This window comes from Furipterus horrens, unplaced genomic scaffold (genome assembly GCF_987537825.1).
Source record: "Furipterus horrens unplaced genomic scaffold, mFurHor1.1.pri manual_scaffold_6, whole genome shotgun sequence".
Classification (NCBI taxonomy): domain Eukaryota; kingdom Metazoa; phylum Chordata; class Mammalia; order Chiroptera; family Furipteridae; genus Furipterus; species Furipterus horrens.
In genome coordinates, this window is record NW_028327176.1 from 75,966,747 (window position 1) to 75,986,553 (window position 19,807).

General features: G+C 48.4%; 2 protein-coding genes across 2 annotated transcripts in view; one reads left to right on the forward strand and one right to left on the reverse strand.

The window, feature by feature from the left end:
• CNNM3 (cyclin and CBS domain divalent metal cation transport mediator 3) overlaps positions 1-12,105 on the forward strand; it is a 38,487-nt gene extending 26,382 nt beyond the window's left edge. The window contains exons 8-10 of the mRNA XM_090281842.1: positions 11,474-11,540; positions 11,661-11,747; positions 12,035-12,105. Of these exons, the coding sequence (XP_090137968.1) occupies positions 11,474-11,540; positions 11,661-11,709 (116 nt within the window). The 3' untranslated portion in view covers positions 11,710-11,747; positions 12,035-12,105. The remainder of the gene's footprint in view (positions 1-11,473; positions 11,541-11,660; positions 11,748-12,034) is intronic.
• Positions 12,106-12,374: 269 nt separating this feature from the next.
• On the reverse strand, positions 12,375-17,892 carry ANKRD23 (ankyrin repeat domain 23). The gene is made up of 9 exons (XM_090281847.1): positions 17,818-17,892; positions 16,514-16,642; positions 16,242-16,370; positions 15,385-15,510; positions 15,046-15,144; positions 14,862-14,960; positions 14,652-14,750; positions 14,131-14,229; positions 12,375-14,033 (listed from the first exon to the last, which is right to left on the reverse strand). Exons 1-9 carry the CDS (start codon positions 17,842-17,844, stop codon positions 13,938-13,940), a joined length of 903 nt encoding a protein of 300 aa, XP_090137973.1. The 5' UTR covers positions 17,845-17,892; the 3' UTR covers positions 12,375-13,937.
• Positions 17,893-19,807: the final 1,915 nt, after the last annotated feature.

Here is a 19,807-nt window from a genome sequence, read left to right on the forward strand (position 1 = left end):
GAGAGGAGTGGACTGTTACCTGGGCAAAGGAAACTAACTTAAGGGTTTTTTTTTTTTACTGGGAATTGCTGCTGCTGCTAAGGCGCAGAGGCAGGCTGGTTACCCTAGGAAGGGAGAATTGAGTGGTTTGGAAAAAAGAGGCTATAATCCATTGGTCTGGTCTATATTGCTGTGCTAACAGCTCGAGAGTAAAGCCATCTTTTGTGTCAGTGTATAGGAGGAAAGGCTTATTTGGGTTTGGAAGGGCTAACCAAGTGCTATTTTGAGTGTGGTCAAAGGTTTAAGGAGGGCTCAAGAGTTTTTCAGGGGTTCAGACAAGTTTCTAGCTGTTACCTGATACAAAGGTTTGGCTAGGGATTTAAAATTAGGTATTCAAGTTTTGAAAAGTTGGCGTGGCCTAAAAATGATAGGAGTTCCTTTTTATTATGGGGCAGGGGGAAGGTAGTTGTTAGGTTCTGTCTCTCTGGAGTTAGGTGTTTATGAGTAGGAGTGAAGATACATGACCTGAGTTGAGAGAACTGGCCTTTGCCTTGTGACACGCGGTATCTCCAACTGACAAAGTTTAGGAGCTGGGCAGTACGGAGATGAGAAAGGTTCTCACTCAGATGGACTACAGAGGAGGAGATCATCCACGTACTGTAGGAGGACGCTTGGGGAAAGGTTAAGCTGCTGTAAATCAGCTGCTAGGGCTTGACTGAAGAGGTGGGGTCTATTTTGAAACCCTTGAGGCAGGACCGTTTGTGTTAGTTGCTGGGTTATTTTTGTGGTTGGGTTTGTCTAGGTGAAGGTAAAGAGGTCTTGGGAGGCTGGGGAGAGTGGGATAGTGAAGAAGGCATCTTTGAGGTTTAGGACAGTAAAGGGATGTTTGGGGTGGGATGCGCGGCAAGAGGGAATAAGGGTCGGGGACGGTGGGGTTGATAGAGACGGTGGCCTCATTGATTATACGTAGATTTTGGACAAGATGGTGAGACCTGGTTTTTTTTACTGCTAGGATGGGGGAATTGGGGGGAGAGGCGGCAGGTCAGAGAAGACCTGTTTCTAGTACCCAGTTTATAATAGGCTTCAGACCGTTTAAGGCCAAGGGGTTAATGGGCATTGAGGCTTATTGGGAATAGTGTGAAGGGACTGCTCTAAAATTAGAAGAAGAATGAGAGGGGTGGGATTATCTGGTGGGGGTATGGAGTGAAAACAAGAGACATAGATGCGTGCAGTTTAGTTAGAATATCATGTCCGAAAAGTGGGGTTGGGCAGTGCGGCAGGACTAGAAAGGAGTGGGTGAACACCTGATGCCTAATGAGACAGGTTAGGGGAGAGGTACTTAGGGATTGGGTTGCCTTGCCGTCTAGTCCTACAACTGATACGGCAGAGGGAGTTAGGAGCCCTGAAATTTCGGGCAGGACAGAATACATAGGTCCCGCATCAAGGATAAAGGAGACAAGCTTACCTGCCACCAGTGTTTACCCTGGTTTCTGCAGCCACGATGGCGAAAGGTGCGGCTCTCAAACCTGGGCTCCGTCAGGTGATGGGAAGTTCGAGGAGGTCTGTCTGGGACTGAGAGTCCCGCGTCCAGATCCCCTGCTGGGGTAGGCAGGCTAGTACCTCGGTTAGAGGCCGATGGACAGTGTACCTTCCAGTGATCTGTCTTTTGACAGAAAGGGCAGGGACCGAGAGGATTAGGTAAGCAGGGGTTTGGACAGAGGTTTGCCCAATGTTTCTCCTGACTGCACCAGAAACAGGGGCCCGGAGGCTGCCTGATGGTGGAGGCTTTGCTTTTAGGCTTATTTTAATTGTTTTTCTTCGAGGAATTTTTTTGGGCATTAGCCAGGAAAAGAGAGTGCTTGTATTTCCGTTTTCATGGCTCCTTTCCCCTCTTTTTTTTTTTTTTTTTACTGGTTTTATGTTTGGAAGGTGATTTGAATAATGTATTTTGTGGGGGGTGGTTAGGAGGTCTAGATGTGGGCCGAACCACCTGGGAGTGAGAGCTTTAGGTGTAAGGGTTTTAAGATAGATATAGTCTTTTGGCATAATGGGGAATTTTTGATGATTAGTGGATGGGGTGGGTAGGATTGAATCGATCTGGCTTTGGAGGGTGGATCTCAGGTGTGAGAGGATAGGGAGGTAGAAAATTTGAAGTATTGGCTAATATGTAAGGATGAATAGGAGTTTTTGGTCGACTCTTATTATAGTGTATGAAGGCCAGGCCTAGGGTGTGGTTGTAGAGAAGGGAAGGGTTGAATGCCCCTAAGGAGCGAGGCTGAATGTGGGTGTCGTTGACATGTCTGAAGCGGATGCAGAGAGAGGCAGGACCTATAATATGAGTGACGGTGGCTATAGTGGGGAGTGGAGATTAGAAGGGCGACGCTGATTGGAGGTTGGGAGGAACTTGGGGAAGGGGAGGCAGGGATGGGCCTCTGGGATTGGCTGGAGAAGGTGGCAGCATTAAGGGGGTTGGGGCTGCCGCAGGGAGGGCGACCTGGCTGCCTGTGGGATGGGGAGTCCCAGGCCCCAGGCCTCTGGCGGAGGGGCCTGCCCTTGATTTCCGCCGGCCTAGCCGGTCCAATTTGGCAATGGTGGCAGCAGACACTGGCAGCCGAGGAACCCGGCGGGATGGAGCGGAAGATGTGGGAGTGCCTAGCGCTTCCGCAGGGCTGGGAGAGGGAAGAAGTGCCCAGAAGGTCAGGGCTATCGGCTGGCTATAGGGATGTCTTTTATTATAGGTGAATGAACGTGCCGGCCGGGCGGGGCTCTAAGGAGCGTGTTCCAGTGGCCTCCGCGGCAACCCCGGCACCCCGACCCCCCTACCTCCCTACCTGGGCCACGGCCCGGGCCGTGCATGCATCCTGCATGCGCACGGAGGGGTGCGGGTGGGAGCTGTGAGGAGTTAGGTGACAGGTTTTGAAAGCAGCGAGGGGTGGGGCGGGTGGGTTAGGCTGGGGTCCCGACACTCAGGGGGGCGGCGTCACGCCCGGGTGGCCTGGCGTAGGTAGGCGCGCATGCGCGCAGGGCAGTCACGCACCGGCCTGGGCGCTGCGGGGTATGGGAAATTAGGCACCAGTGGCTGGGGAGGTGCTTACCTTAGTTCTCCCTTGGCCGCCTGGCCTCAGTGCGACCATGGAGACAGGAGCAAGGGCAGGGAGGCAACCCCAAAGGGGTTCTTATTTCTGGCGCCAAGCACCCAGCGGCTCCAGTGCAGGTCAGGTGGCTCAGGAGCGGGAGTGAAAGTGTTTAAATGTAAGAAGCTTTTAGATCAGTGGAAAAATATTTAGCAGTAAAGGGAAAATGTAAATTAGAGGGTTTTTTTTTTTTGAGCCAGAGTTAACAATACTAGCATTAGAAAAGGGGCATTCCGCTCAGCACAAACGCCTCTGAGAACAAAGGACATCGGAACTCTGAGAGGGGGAGGACGTTCATTACTAAATCTTGGGAAATGAGGAAGTGCAGCTAGGCAGCCCCCTTGGTCCTTGGCTGTGCCTAAACCTGCCGGTCTGTGAATAAATATTTTGACATTTCATTGTGAGTGATTAATTTGTGTGTGTGTGTGTGTGTGTGTAAGGAGAAGGGGTTAAAGGGGATGCAGAAGGTCGAGAGGAAGGTGGTTTGTTTGGATAAGGAGAGTTTGGTGGATAGTGAGCTGTTTGCAGAGAGAGTGGTCTGAAGAGTTTAGAAAGCCTGAGCATAGGGAAATTTTTTGACATCCTGTCCAACTGCCAGAGAAAATTATGGAGGTCTGTGAGAACTACGAAGTGCCTTTAAAAATTTTTTTGGCTATTGACTTCGGTTATTTAGAGGATATTGGGATTACGCGACAGTGCCTTGACCTCTCCATTTAGTTGGAGAGGTCTGAGATTATAGGCTAAAAACCCAAGAGGGGTATTTTTTGGTGGGAGGGACTAACTGAGTCCCATGGGGACGGTTACAGTTATCGTGGGTCTGAGGAAGAAGGAGAGGGGGAGGGCGAGTTCAAGCCAACGTTTCCAGCTCCACACTCTGTTGAGATGAGCGTCCCTGGTTCGACCAGAGGGTGGAGGGCCAAAGGCCAAGAGGAGAGGTGCTGATTTATTCCAGGCGTCCCTGGGATTATCAGGTCCCGGAGAGAGGGGTCCGGACTGACCCCAAGGAGTCAAAGGACTCCGAGAGTGGTTCTGACTGAGTGCTCAGATTTAGAGCTGAACTGCCCGTAATGGTCTTGGATTAGATCAGGAAACAGAATCATGGAGAAAACGGAGGCAGAGAACTCACCCATAAATCTGAGGGCTGGTGTTGACTGGGAGTAGATAGTAGTTGGGGGAGGGGTTGGAGGAAAAAGGAGGCGGAAGAGGTCAGCAAGCCAGAGGGGAAGCTCGAGTCGCTGACCTATGGAGGTTCTGAGCGACTCCGGGTCCAAGGATTGGGGCCAGCTCGGGCCTGAGTCCGACTCGGGAGTCTATTGAGCCAGTGTCCCAATCCCGGGTTTTGGCACCATAATGTAAGAATGGTGTCGCTCAGAGAACCATGAAGAAGCAGTGAGCAGAGAAAAGTTTATTTGAGGGAATTAGCAATCGGGGAGAAAGCCATGCTGTGAATGCCCCGACTCTGGGGTCCTAAGGAAGGAGGGGGTGTTTTATAGGGGGAAGAAAAAAGAAACTACTGAATTCAGTCGTTATCTCGCAGCTGTGAGTCTAGGGCTCACCAAGGCCAAATGGAGCTCAGGTTGATGTACTCCACTATCATGGGAAACTCCCAGACAGCTGCAGGCAGGTGGGGAGATGGGGGATGGGGTGGGAACCAAGGCTGTCACCATGTAGCTTTATTTTCTGGAACTTCTGGTTATTTCTGACGTTGTGGTAGTTGTGGTCCTTCTTAGTGTGGAGGGAGATGTGGAGCGTGTCAGTGTAGGCCTCCATCTTGGCCAGAAGTCTCAAAAGTTTTAATATACTTTTATCTTTTTGTTTCAGGTAGAAGAGCTCCTTTAAGCATTTCTTGTAGTGCAAGTCTCCTGGTGGTAAATTTCCTCAGCTTTTGTTTGTCTGGAAAAGCCTTTATTTCTCCTTCATATTTAAAGGCTAACTTTGGTGAATACATTCTTGGTTGGTGGTTTCTCTTTCAATAGTTTAAATATTTAATTCTGCTTTCTTCTGGCTTGTAAGATTTCTGCTGAAATATCCAGTGATAATCTAATAGAGTTTCCTTTGTAAATTACAATCATTGTGCTCCTGGCTGCCTTAAGAATTCTTTGTCATTAATTTTGACAGCTTTAATACAATGTGTCCTAAAGGTCTTTTTGTATTGACATAATTAGGTGTTTGGTTAAAAGCTTTTTTGGTTCTGTATGATTTTGTTTATATAAAATTCTAGAAGAGGCAAAAGTAACCTATAATGATGGAAGCAAACCCAGCCTGGGCCTCAGTCAGGGCTGGTGGGTGATTGACTGCAAAGGGATGTGGGAGAGCATTTAGGAAAGTGTTCTGTATTTTGATTGTGATTGTGATTACACAGGTGTATACATTTGTCAGAACTCATTGAAATGCACTCTGAAAATGGGTGCATTGTTATTGTATGCAATTTATACCTCAATGAAGTTGATTTTTAAAAGGGGACAGGAAGAGGTGGCAGCAAGGACAGAATATTTACAATAAAGACCACTTGAGCTCTGTTAGCTCCTTGAATTTAAGGGTCCAGCTCTTTCCATAGCTTTGGTAAGTTCTTAACAATTATTAATTTGATAAGCTCTCTGTTCCCTTCTCTTACTCTTCTATTTTCTGGTCTACCCATTATCCTTGTTTCTCTAAGAGTCAGATGGTTCTCATAGAGTTCTTTCATTTTTTAAAAAACTCTCAGTTCAGGACTTCTGGTCAAGATAGAGGCATAGGTAGACACACTTCACCTCCTCGTGCAACTATAGAAAGAGTTACAACCTGGCTGCTGTGGCGCAGTGGATTGAGCGTTGGCCTGCAAACCAAGTGTCGCTGGTTCGATTCCCAGTCAGGGCACATGACTAGATTGCACACCAGGTCCCCAGTTGGGGGTGCGTGAGAGGCAATTGCACATTGATGTTTCTCTCTCTCTCTTTCTCCTTTCCCCTCTCTAAAAACAGATAAATAAAATTAAATTAAAATTAAGTAACTTGTTAAAAAATTAAATAAATAAATAAATAAATGAGTTACAACCATATCTTAAAAACAAATAACAACCAGAATGGTTAGAGAATCGAGCTATATTAAAGGATTTAAAGAAGTCACATTCATCCAGATGGTTAGGAGGGGCAGAGTCATGGAGATGAGGCAGAGAGGCAGTGTGGCTTGACCAAATGGTGGAGGCATTAGGACAGGCAGTCCAACATTCACATGTGGAAAAAAATCAGGATGGACATCCTAGGGGCCAGTGATCCCAGCCCCAGGCCAGACCACACAGCCCAAGGTTCCAGCACTGGGAAGATAAACCCTCATTACCTCTGGCAGTAAAAACTAGTGGGGCTGGGGTGGTGGAAGAAACTGCTGGATTTTCACCACTTAAAGGGCCCATGTGGTCTTAGTATGTATGCAAACCCCAGGACAGCAACTGGAAGTGTGCCAATTGCATACAGTAAGTGGGTGAAGTGGGTGAAGTGACTGGAAATGAGGTTAGTGTCTGGCAAATTGCCAGAATTCAGGCAGCAGCATTTTCCCCTCTCCAATCTCCCCACCACAGACAGAGCCACAGAGTGGTGAATTGGGTTGCCCTACCCTGGAAATTAACCTGAGGCTCCACCCCACACAATTTACAGGTGCCTTTGCTACATAGGCCACACAGTACTAAGGAAGTAAAAGCAGCTCTACCTAGTATACCAAAACAAACAAGGAGGCTATCAAATTAAGAAGGCAAAGAAATTGGCCCAAATGAAAGAACAGAACAAACCTCAGAAAAAGAACTAAATGAAACAAAGATAGCCAACCTATCAGGTGCAGAGTTTAAAACACTGGTGCTCAGGATGCTTAAAAAACTCATATAGTATGGCAAAAATAAATACATGAAGGTCACACAAAATGAAATAAAAATATACAGGAACCAACAGTGAAAGGAAAGAAGCCAGGGTTCAAATCAACAATTTGGAACAAAAGGAAGAAATAAACATTCAGAACAGAAAGAAGAGACAAAAGAAGAAGAGCAAGAAATTGAAAACTTACTTGAAAAAATAATGAAAGAAAACTTCCCTAATTTGGTGAAGGAAATAAACATACAAGTCCAGGAAGCACAGAGTCCCAAACAAGATGGACCCAAAGAGGACCGCACCAAGACACATCATGATTAAAATACCAAAGGTTAAAGAGAATCTTAAAAGCAGCAAGAGAAAAGAAGAGAGTTACCTACAAAGGAGTTCCCATAAGACGATCAGCTGATTTCTCAAAAGAAATTTTGCAGGCAAGTGGGGCTGGCAAGAAGTATTCAAAGTGATGAAAAGCAAGGACCTACAACCAAGATTACTCTATCCAGTAAAGCTATCATTTAGAATGGAAGGGCAGATAAAAGTGCTTTCCAGTCAAGAAAAAACTAAAGGATTTCATCATCACCAAACCATCATTACAGTATTCCCTCACTTATCGTGGGTATTATGTTCTAGACCCCCCCGCGATAGGTGAAAATCCACGAAGAAGGAACCTTATATTTATTTTAGTGTTTATATATATTTTAAGCCTTTATAAACCCTTCCCACACACTTATAAACCGTTCCCAGTTCCTTATTAACCTTTTCTACACTTTTATAAACACTACTTATGTTCTTAAACATATTCTACACTCTTAAACCTACGTAACTTTTAACAACATACGTATACAGTACTGCAAAATCCTGCAATATAGCGAAAAATCTGCAATAATATTTTTCAAAATCCCACGATACAGTGAGGCCGCGATAAGTGAACTGTGATATAGAGAGGGACTACAGTAAGCCCGTTTCATCCGTGTTGAAAACTTGTTCAGGCTTATAGCTTCCTTCCTTGATGATGCCTTTGAACGTGTTGTTCACGTACTCAGCTCTGGCTTTATCCACAGAGGCAGCCTCTCTGTGCAGAGAAACGTTCTTGAATCCAAAGCATTTCTGAAATTTGTCAAACCGCCCTTGCTGGCTCTGAATGGGGTTGGTCTGGTTGGAGAAGCACTCAAAGTCCTGCTTTAGTGTCGTCGTCGTCCTCTTCTTCATTCTCATCACCATCGTGATCTTCCCTTTTTGTTGCTAAACGATCATACAGTTGCTTGTCCTTCATCTGGATGGTGTTTGTATCCAGCGAGATATTCATTTTTCTGCAATCGTTTATCCACACAGCTAATGCAGACTCCATCTTCACAATGATCTTATTGTGGGAAGAAACCACCATCTTTGCTGTTTTGTTGAAAGTTAGTGATGCCGTAGACCTGATATTCTTCTAGTCCTTCTTTATATAGCAAACCGTAGACTCGTTGATCTCGTAATGGCAGCCAACAGATGCATAGCTCCTCCCTTCCTTCAATATGTTAAGAAGTTCCACCTTCTCTTTCATGGTAAGCATCTTCCTCTGGCACTTGGGTTCACTGCCAGAATCCTTAGAAGATGCAGAACGTTTGGGTGGCATTGTAGGGCTTGCAATAAATTTAGTCTTTAAGGAAAATTTCACAAAACACAACACCGCAGAGCAAAACTACACACAGCAATCAGAGGTAGGAGTGAAGTGGACAAGGCGAGATGCTGAACATATGCACACAGTGCGGGATAGCAGACAGACCGATGCTACGGTTACTGAGCCAATCAGCGCCCAGGATACACAAGACAATGCTCTGGTTGGTCGCCTTCCATCAATCAGCCAATCGTCTGCCGTGTACAATCTAACGTAAGCAAACAAGCGCCAGCGTACATCTCGTTTTCAGTGTAATGTATGTGTTCATCCGCAAAAAAAAAAATACATACTGTAAATAGTGTGCAGTATTTTATTTCAACAATATTCCTTTAATGTTAGAATCATTTATTATATTTTTAATATATTTTTTAAATTTTTAGGCAAAAATCATTAAAATCATAAATCGTCGTCGTCGGCAGCCGTCCGTCTCGAGAGACGATGGTGTAGCTTCTTAAGAGTCTATCTGCACCGCCGAGAATGGCTGTGCAGTCCGACTCGGGAGTGACATGGTATCTGTCTCCTCCCGTGTTGAATCGACATCTTGCGATGACGCTGAAGCTACAGAGCCTGGGCAGGGTAATATGGAGGGTCTGCTGTTGCCCATGCAGCAGACCCCCCCTCTCTTCGCAGCTGAAGGGTCCAAGGGAAAGACGGAGTCGATACAGCTTGGGTTCAGGTGCGCCGCAGGAGTTGCCGGTGTTGACTACAACGTCAAACCGCCTTAGGGACTCCAGCTCCGGATTTTCTGTCGGGGTTTACTCCCTTAGCCTTTCCCCTGAAGAGGTATGCCGCAAGGCAGCGGAGGTTTTTTGGAGTCAGAGTTTTCCTTCTCTGATGTGCCCTGACTGGAAGATCGAACCAGCGACACTTAGCTCGCAGGCCGACGCTCAATCCACTGAGCTAAACCAGCCAGGGCAAAATCATAAATACTATGCATATAAATACGTATACAGTACTGCAAAATCCCACGATATAGCGAAAAATCCACGATAAATAATTAAATATAATATTTTAAAAAATCTCGTGATACAGCGAGGCCGCGATAAGTGAACCGCGGTATAGCGAGGGACTACTGTATAGAGAGGCACTACTGTATATGAAATGTTAAAGGGACTTATTTAAGAAAAAGATAAGTATGAACATTAAAATGACAACAAACTACCAACAACTGATTCTAAAAAAACAAAAACTAAGCAAACAGAACAGGAACAGAATCATAGGTATGGAGATCATTTTGGAGGGTTATCAGCTAGGAGGGGGAAGAGGGGAGTAATCGGGAAAAGGTATAGGGATTAAGAAGCATAATTGGTAGGAACAAAATAGGGGGATGTTAAGTATAGTACAGCAAAGGGTCAAGCCGAAGAACTTACATGCACAACTCATGGACATGAACTAAGGGTGGAGGTTATTGCTGGAGGGAAGTGGGGTACCAGGCAGAGAGGGGCAAAGGGAAAAAAGTTGGGACAACTGTTATAGCATAATAAAAAAAAATACTCAAAAATAATAAAATTCTCAGTTCACTCTTCCACTTGAGTCACTTCTAGGTTTCTCTTTGAGCTCCCTAATTCTGTCTTCCATTTGGCCTGCTTTGTTTCCAAAATTTTCTAATTCATTTTTCATCTCATTTGAGTTCTTCGGCTGCAGAATTTCTGTTTGGTAAAGTTCTCCTTTTGTTTGTTGATTTTATTCCTTAGCTATTGAACTGCCTCATTAAGTTTTTTTCATAACTGCAATCTTGAATTCTCTTGTCATTTAAATCAGTCTTCCATGTCTTGGAGTATGTTTCTGGAGACTTTTCCTTTTGAGTTACCTTGTTACCTTGGTTATTCGTGGTGCTTGATGGATTGTTTCTCTGCCTGGGCACTTGATGTAGTGAATTCTTTTTTAGGTACCATTTTGCTCGTAATTCAGCAGGTTGAAAACTATAAGGTCTTTCTTTTGTATTCCAGTAGATGGTGCTATAGTGTAAGTTTTTGTTTCATTTTATCTGCCCTGCTGGAACTCTGGGATCTCTGTGAGGCAGTGTTGCTTCAGTCATGGAAAATGCTCTGTTATTTCCCAAGGAGGTTGGTGTCTCCTCTGTGTCCCAGTCACCTCGGTCTCAGAGTACCATCCCTGTGGTGATATGTGGGGGACAGTGGGGCTCCGGGCCTGTGAGTTCCCAGTGTTGTAACCAGAGGCTGCCAGCCATGCTGTGCTATTGTATCAGGTTCCACCGAGATGCATGGTCAGGGTGTGCAAGGGGAGCTGGGTCCACAAGTCTGCGGCTTTGCCTTCTTACTAGTAACAGTGGCCACCAGACTGCTGCTGCCGCACCACCACTGTGCTGTGTCACAGCCCAGTTTAGCTGCAGTTGGAGCTTCTTACTGAGGCAGGAATGTTACAGGTTTAGCTGCATAGGTGCTGTTCCCTCAGGCTGGAATTTTGCTTCTGCTCCCTGCTGTTGTGTGAGAGGTGCAGCCTGACTCCCTGGTGAGTGCCAGACCGCAACTGTGGCCCCATCTCCTTCCTGGTCCTGCCTCCCCTGCTCGCTGCAATGCACCTTCAGATGGCTCGATGTGCAGGTCTCAGATATGTTTGTGTTGAATTATAGTTGTCTGACTTGTAACTGATGCTGATGCCACTGTCACTCTTCTTTTTTAGCCTGTAGGTGTCACGTGGCTCCAGCACCTTTATCGTTCCTCCATTACATTAACTTTTGTATCTTTGTCAAAAAATCACTTGGGCATATGTGTCTATTTCTGGATTGTATATATTGTGTTCTATTGGTCTCTGTTTCCCTCTATCAGTACCACACCATCACAATTACTGTAGCTGTGCACAGGCACACCTCACTTTATTTTGCTTCCCCTTACTGCACTTGATAGGTGTGGCATGGTTTACAAATGGAAGGCAAGACCCTCCACCAGCAACCGAACCTGCAATATCTCTGAGGTATGCCTGTAATAAGTTTTAAAATCAGTGGACTCATTCCTCCCACTTTATTCTTTCTTAAAATTGTTTTAGCTATAAGTTTAAAAATAATTTATCTACCTCTACAAAAAATCTTGCTAGGATTTTGGCAGGAACTACACCAAATCTGTATCAATTTGGGGAGAATTGATCTCTTTGCTATGTTGCATCTTCCAGTCCATGAACTTGGTAAGTCTCCATTTATTTAAATAGTTTGATTTCATTCATCAGCATTTTGTAGTTATCAGCATACAAGTCCTTAATGTGTTTTGTTAGATTTACAGCTAAGCATTTTACTTTTAGAAGCAACTGTAAATGGTACTTTTTTTAAAATTGTGGTATACACATTGTCAGTGTTAATATGTAGAAATAGGTTTTTTAATGTTTATCTTATACCCAAGATCTTGCTGAACTCTTATTCTGGGTGGTTTTTTGTGTTTTTTTTTTTGTTTGTTTGTTTGTTTTTTGTTTTGTAGATTCCTTAAGATTTCCTACATAGACAAGAGTCGTCTGCATGACAATGCTGATACCTGCGTCCCACCCCCGGAACTCTTTTGAGTGTCTGGATATCAGGACTTTTAAAAATTTCCCTTGTAATTCTAATAAGCAGCAAAGGCTGAAAACCACTGCTCTCTGAACCTGTCAGTCAGTGAGCACAGGTGCCTTGAGCGTGAGGGCCAAGTGCCCTGACTGCCTGCTGGGCAGCAGGGGACTATCTTGCTGGCAGGCAGCATGGTTAACAGGCTGCTGAGGAAGACAAGGCCCTGCGCCTAACGGCCTGGCCCCTTCTAGCCTAGAACACACAAGTAGACTGTGACAGATAACCAACCAGTTTTAATGAACACATAATACTGATGCGTATAAAAAAGTATTTTTGTCTGTCACTTAAGTGTCCCCATTTTCTACCTGGGGAGTTGTCTTCTCCATGGACCAGTGTACCTGTTTCTTCCATGACCCCAACATCTGGGTGAATGCTGGCTCTGTCCCCACAGGGCAGCAGCTGCCCGTGGGAAGGGAAGGTGTGGGGCTGTAGTCAGCTTTTTCATACAGTAAGAATAGGCTTGTTCTTGGCCTGAGAAGGCCATCAACATTAGATAAAAATAACTGCTGTAGAATGTGTGTCTGCCCAGGTGCCTTACATATGTGAGGGGGGCTCAGTCTTCATCTTGGAGCCTGTCCCTCAGCCTGCAGCTTTCAGTTTAGGGCTGAGTTCTGTAAGGTTCACTCTGGCATTTAAGGACCCAGTCCTGCTAGGAGCACATCTACATCAACCAGCACAACTTGAAGTATGGACAATACAAGAGGGGGAGCCTTTAGGAAAGCATGTGGAGTTGGGTCCTAAGTGAACCCGCAGTTAGCAGGTGGGAGACAGGAGCAGGTGTGTTCCTCTGCTTTCCTTCACAGTGGAGCTCAGTCCCTCCGTGCCCTGCCTCAGAGGCTGCAGAAGCCAACAGCCTCAGGGTGCAGGCAAGAACTCCAGTGCCAGGGTGGCGTTAGCGCCTGAGGCAAAGTAGGGTTACGGGCCACCGCCCCAAAAGCTGAGTGGGCCACAAGCAACCCCAGCACCCCAGTCCCTTCACTTTATAAGGAGAGCTCCCGGCTGGCCAGAGAGTGGTGGGCAGGCCTGACCAAAGCCTTTAGACAGTAAGCATGGGGTTCTCTACAGTATAGCTCCAGCTCTCCAGTCTTAGGGCTTCTGTGGAAACCAGGCTGGTACTGGACTTCTGCGGTGGCGCCTCAGACCTGCTGGGCAGCCCCTTCCAGACCCAACACCAGAGTCCCTAAGACCAAAGTGATCTGAGGCCACTCCAGACACCATCAGGGTTTCTGCCGACAGGAATGGAGTCACTGTGGAACCCCCTGCCCAAGGGCACTGGACAGTTGCAGAAATGCCTGTCTCTGTGGCCTGGACGGCAGCTGCTGACCATACCCTAAGTCCCCACCCGGCAGGAAACGCCCTGGGGGAGGTTGGGGCATAAGCAATCCCCTAGATAGAGGCTCACTGGACACTGGGGAAGTCTAGCACCAACCCTGGGGAGCCTGAGGTGTGGGACACCACAGCTTTGGCTCCACCCCGAGCTCCCAGTCTTCTCTGCTGTCCCTTGTCTGGACCCACCTTGCTTTCTTCCTGTTCACCCAGGGTTCTACTTCAGCCCTTTCTAGCTGGTGCCCTGGCAGGGAGCAGGTCGTCCCTGAGACTCAAAGCCAGGGAGACTGCTTCATCCACCTGCCGGGCCTGGACTCTGAGCTGCCTCTGTCCCGATAAGGCTGCCCTGGGGGCCTGAGGAATCAGAACTAAGATCAGAACCACAGACAGGTGTGAGGATGGGAGAAGGGGAAGGAATGGTGACTGTGAGTGGCCCTGCAGGTCTGTTGTCATCAGCACCGTGTGCGGGGATGCCCCACGTGAGCCTGCAGAGCCTCCCGGATGCCCCGTTGCCAGTCTCGGGCCAGCTGCACTGGAGTCACTGAAGCCTAGGAACAAGGTTGCTGGGTCAGTCATTTCTCTCAGGTGCTCTGCCCAGCCACCCTCCTGGGTGCATGGCCAGGCCTGGGGCCTGCTGGGACTCACCTGGTTCTGCATGCCCAGCTGGGCTCCATAGAGCAGCAGTATCTTCATGGCTCTGTAGTGGCCATGCCGCACAGCCTCATGCAGAGCTGTGTCCCCTTCCTGTCAAGAAAGGAAACGTTGGTGCTCTCCTTCTCAGGGGCACACTCACACCTGTCCCTGGCCCCTCTCCTTCCCCCACAGGCACGCATCTCCTAAACTCTAAGGGTCCCCATGAGACTTGCAACCAGGGGAGCATGGGAGCAAGAGTTTGTCCTGGGCTGACCCCCTGACCCTGTCTGCAGATCCCCTTTTCTCTGACTTCCCACTGAGCTAAGGCAGCCCAGCCAGGGCTCTCCCGTTGCTTCTTCTATGCTAAGCCCTTCCTTGTTTCACTGTCCCTAGTGTTTAAAAAAATGAGAAATGGGACATCCTCCTCCTAACTTCCCCAGCCATGGGAAGGGCTGGGCTGGCAGATGCTATCCCTGAGCTCAGGCACCCTCAGTCACTGTCCCCCACTGGAGCTGCCCCAAACAAGTGCCTACCTTGTCTTGTGCGTCAATGTGGGCTCCACATGCAATGAGGTGCTCCAGGCACTCACAGTGCCCTGTGCGCACGGCCACATGCAGGGGGGTGCTCCAGATCTAAGGGGATAAGGGAGAAAGTGTCCAGAGGGCTGTTTCCTCCAGGAGCAGAGTCTGTTTTGCGCACTGCTCACCTGCTCCTAACACCGCCCCACTGTTATGTGCCCTCACCTTGTCCCGGGCATTGACCTGGGCTCCGTGGTTAAGCAGCTGTTTGAGGATGTCCAGGTGTCCTCCACGGCAGGCCCAGAACACAGGTGTCCTGTCCAGCTGCAAAACAAGCACCAAAGCCCTGTGACAAGCTGCATGCCAGGTAGAGTTTCTACCGGGAGAACAAGCCTTCCCTGATTCTCACCAAGTCGCGAGTGTCCACAGTGGCCCCTGCCTCCAATAGCTTGTTTACAAGGTAGCTGTGACCCTTCAGACAGGCCCAGTGCAAGGCTGTGCGGTGGAGCTGGAGGGCGGAGACAGGAGGTTCAGTAGAGGGAGCACAGCCACCCTTAGAAGTCCCACCCCAATCCCGTTCCCAGAGTTGGCGCCCTAAACAGAGTTGCCTGTTCTCTAATCACGCGAAGGGCCCCCTCCTCCAGCTCAGGAGGTACCAGGGGTTTGTTTCCCATAAAGTAGAAAGGTACTCCGAAGACAGACCCCTGCCGCTGCTGAGCTGCTCTCCAGTTCACTCGACCCTCCCTACCTTGTCATGGGCATTAGGGTCCCCTCCGTCTGTCAGGTACTTGTCAATCAGGGCCTCCTGGTTCTCAGCAGCTGCCTTCAGGAACAGCTCCAGGTCTACAGGCTCCAGCTGGGCCTGGGGCTGTGGCTGGATAAATTAAGGACAAGAGCAAATCAATCCAGAAACTGTGGGCCTCAGGGATATCACCACTTAACCAGTCACACCAGGTGGTCCCCACAGAGACACTGTCAGCTCATACAAATTACAGGTTTTTATAAAACTACCCCCAGGAGATTCTGGCTGAATAGCTGCTCGGGTGGGGGGAGTTATGGGTTGACTTGTGTCTCCCGAGTTCACATATTGAAGTCCTGACCTCCAGAACTTCAGAATGTGACTTTATTTGGAAAAGGGGTCATTGCAGTTGTAGTTAAGGTGTCATACTGGAGCAGGCTGTGCCCTAATCCAGTATAACTGTTGTCCTTACAAAAAAGGGACATTTGGAGTCAGAGACACACACACAGGGAGAATGCCATGTGAACATGAAGCAGAGATTGGGGTGACATGTCCATAAGCAAAGGACCCCAAACTTTTTGCCAGCAACCCCCAGGAGCTCAGACAGGCCTGGACAGACCCTCATAGCCTCAGAAAGGAGCTCACCTTGCTGACATCATGACCTCAGACTTCCAGCCTCCAGAACTCTATTTAAGCCCCCAGCAGCCCCAGCAACTTGAACACAGGGTGGGGGGCTCCAGAATGGACTGCCTAGTTCTCAGTCGCTGCTGTGCAGGTGTGGCAGGCAGTGTCCACTCTTCCCCCAGCCCCTGACAGACTCAAGCTTTGGGTGTATGCGCCCCCCACCAATCCAGCTTCTTACCCACCTTAACCACGGGCTCAGGTGCCCCACGGGGGACTCTGCGTTTCAGTCGCTTTTCTCTTCGTCTTTGAACCAAGTTCTCTAAGTCAGCCAGGTTCTCCAGGTTAAGTCTGGAACTCTTAAATCTCTCAAGCTGGGGCAAAAGACAAAAGGCCATGCCAGCCATCAGCCACAGGTGATGAGGGCCCTGGGGGCAGGCTCTTATTCTGACCCTCATCCTTCCTGCCCACAGCAGAACCACCAGCCCACTCAGGCTGCTGCCTCTGCATCACTCACTCTCCTCTTTTCTTCTTCCAGTTTCTGCCTCTCCTCGGCCACAGCCTCCTGGGGTCCCAGCCTCCAGGTGGCTGGCCAGACTCCATGTCCACATCCCAGCACTTTCCTTTCTTCTCTTTCTCCGTGTACCTGTTGGTACAGGATACAGATAAAAAAGAAAATTAGAAGAAGTCCTTAGAGAACCTAGCTGTGCAGTGAGGGGTCCTGACCAGAGCAGACCTACGCCGGCCAGTGAGTATCCTGGTCTGAGGGCTGGCCTGACCTCAAAGCTCACGGTGCCCAGGTTATGCTGGCTCTCACCAGCAGCCACCTACCCTGTCCTGTCAGCAAGGGTGCAGGGCTGGGGGCATGACCCCACATCTATTTATACTCCTGGGCACATGACACCTCAGCTTCCCTGAGGGGTTGCTGCCCTTACATTCCTACCAGATCACGCCACACTGCCACCTGACCCCAAGCTCAGAGGGACAGAGGAGACGCTGCCTGGGTAAAAGTCTGAATTTCTGGGTTCAAATCTTGGCTCTTCACAAAGCTGTTTCTTCATCAGTAAAATGGTGTAGAATTAGCATTTAACTCATACTTTTGTGCTGGGGCAGAGCGCACCATAATGCTACGCCCAGCCTGTTATTCCTCCCAGCCCCTCCCCCTCTCTGGGGGCAGAGAGAAATTGGAATGACAGCACCTCAGGGCCTGGGGGTTCCAGAGAACTCTATTCCCTTTCAAAGCAAACGCTGGAAACCTCACTCCTCAGCCCTGTGGCCCCTCCTGCAGAGGCTGCACCAGGCTGGGCCAGCTGGCCACTGCGACATCCTGGGCCTCCTATGTCTCACCTCACCAGAACATGTCCCCAGTATCACTGGTGTTGCTGTTTCTCTCAGTGCCCAGGGAACTGGAGAGCACCCTTCTTCCTCCCCAAACAAGGCATCCAGACTCTCGGCCCATGGCCAAAGCAATGGCTATCCTGACAGTTGAGCTAAACTAAGACCCGGCTACAGTCACATTTTCCAAGGGAACCTGCCATTTCCTGCTCCTCTGTAGCCATCACAGTCCAGGGCAAACTGACTCAGCTCCAGGATTTTCATGTCACTGTCACCCAACACCTTGCACCCCCAGTTCCTCTCTCTTGCTCCCTAACCTCTCCCTTGCCACCTCACATGAGGACCAGACAAGAGAAGTTTCTGCTCCGAAAACTGAATTGATCCTTAGAGCACAGAAGCAGCTGCCTGCCCTCCTCGATTTGCTGAGACAGTCTGGGGGTGCCCAGATGATTGCCCATCCTCCTGCCCCTCTTCCCATGTCCTTACCAACTGCTGGACACTGATGACATCCATGGTCCCCCGCTCTCCAACCCCCAGTGAGAAGAGCTGAGCTGTCAGCCTTTTTATAGGCGAGCTGTCTTCTGGGGGTAGGCAGGGTGGGACGAGGCTTGCACCTGGGCCAGATGACTCTGTGGCTCTGTAACACCCACCAAAATACCAGTTGGGCCTGCAGCCATGCAGGCAGGAGGAGGAGCTGTTCTGAGCTGAGTCAGGTGCATCCTTGGACACCCATTATCCTGCACCTGTGCCATTTCCCACACCTGTTCTGAGTAATTAATTCCACCACAGACACATGTTCTGGGGTGCCCAGGCCACTGGCCCAGATTCAGGTGGAGATAGTCCCACTTTCCTAAGTCCAGACACCACTTAATGAAAGTCAGATATGAGTCTCCACATTGCTGTAGGTCTGGCTGCCAGAGACCCTGAAAGGCCCAGCCCAGCTGCCTTAGTGAAAGAGGAGGCCAGAATCCTAGAGGACCCAGGAGGACCTGGGAAGGATGGGCCAAGGAGGCTGACTTCTGCCATAGGCACCCTCATGGCACCTACAGGAAGAAACCAGGCTTCAAGGGATTTCCCAGCTCCCAGCCATTGTCAAGGCTACCCCCACCCTTGGTGGCTTTCCCCAAGATCCCCCCACTTCTCCCTCCCCACGCTGAGAGCCAGCATATTAAATTACACCATCAGGGGCCAAGTCCAGCCTGTCGTCAGCACCTCAGCCCCCAAAGACGCATCCATGTCCCACATGCAGGTCCCCACCAGAAGCTCTCCTTGCATAGGACATGCCTTTCCATAGGGAAGGTGAGACTGACATCACTCCAGGTCCAAGTACAGAACATTAACCACTAATCTAGTCACAAAGCAACCTGTCACAAGCCTCAGAGTCAAACTTCCTAATTGTTCCTATGATGCCAGCATGCCCTTCAGCCAGCTGTCCCTTAAACTCTGCCTTAACCTTTGAAAGGAAATTTGAGAGCTAGTAAATAAGACTCCAGAACAGGAGCAACATGAGCAGAGATGACCAAATGAGAGGGAGGGGAAATGCAGGTCAAGGACAGCCCACGGCCCTGAAGGGCTGTCAGTAGTCCCAGCCACAGCCTGCTGCTGGCTGGGTGGCTGATTTGTCCATTCTTGCCAGTTCTGAAACCAGAGTTTTTTTTTAAAAAATTCAGTCTATGCTTCAGGGTGTCCTGTCAAAAGTGACTTCTTGCCTTTCCTTATGAAAAAGGAAAGGGTTACCTAGACCTGAGTGAGGGTAAACAGGTAAGATAAAGTCAGATTTCAGCTCCAGGCTCCACTGCCGGCCACTTACACTCCTCTCCCTCAACATTCCCCAATGGGCTTCATCAAAACTCAGCAGAAAACTAGTTTTTTCAACATGACTTACAATAAAATTATTCCTTGTAAAAAGTCCATACATAATAAATAAAGCTCAGGAAGACCCTCTTTCTAACCACTCTCCCCACATTGGCGCTAGGGAACCATGGTCGCTGGCTTGCTATATTCCCTCCTGACTCTTCCTGTAATTTTGTGTATGGACACATGTTTCTACAGACACGTTTTAAGAGGCATCATACTGTGATCACAGTTCAGGTTTCCCACAGTATCATACACCATTCCACTGCATTGCATTCAAATAATATGTTGACCAGAAGGTAGCCAGTCCCCTATCAGAGAGTACTCTGGTTATCTTCTTTTTTCACATTATACCCCAGATTCTAATGTGCATCTTTGTAAATGCCTCTGTAAATAAGCAGCTCTGTAGGTATGGGTGACTATTTCTCTAGGTAGCTACAGAGAAATCATATTATTGGCCCTATCTATTATTAATAGATACTGCCAAGCTGTCATCTACAGTGACTGTACCAATTTCCATGAACAGATACCAACAAAGTTAAGCAAAATGACAGTATGAAAGGAAAAAATATATACATGTAAAACAGAATCAATACCCAGATACATAAACAACTCCTATGAG

Bases quoted from the DNA above. Each gene is read 5' to 3' on its own strand.
- ANKRD23 (XM_090281847.1), bottom strand. From the start codon at position 17,844: ATGGATGTCATCAGTGTCCAGCAGTTG. The intron at 16,643-17,817 runs GTAAGGACATGG...CTGTACCAACAG, and splicing joins TCATCAGTGTCCAGCAGTTG to GTACACGGAGAAAGAGAAGA. The intron at 14,751-14,861 runs GTGAGGGCACAT...TTATCCCCTTAG, and splicing joins AGGTCAATGCCCGGGACAAG to ATCTGGAGCACCCCCCTGCA.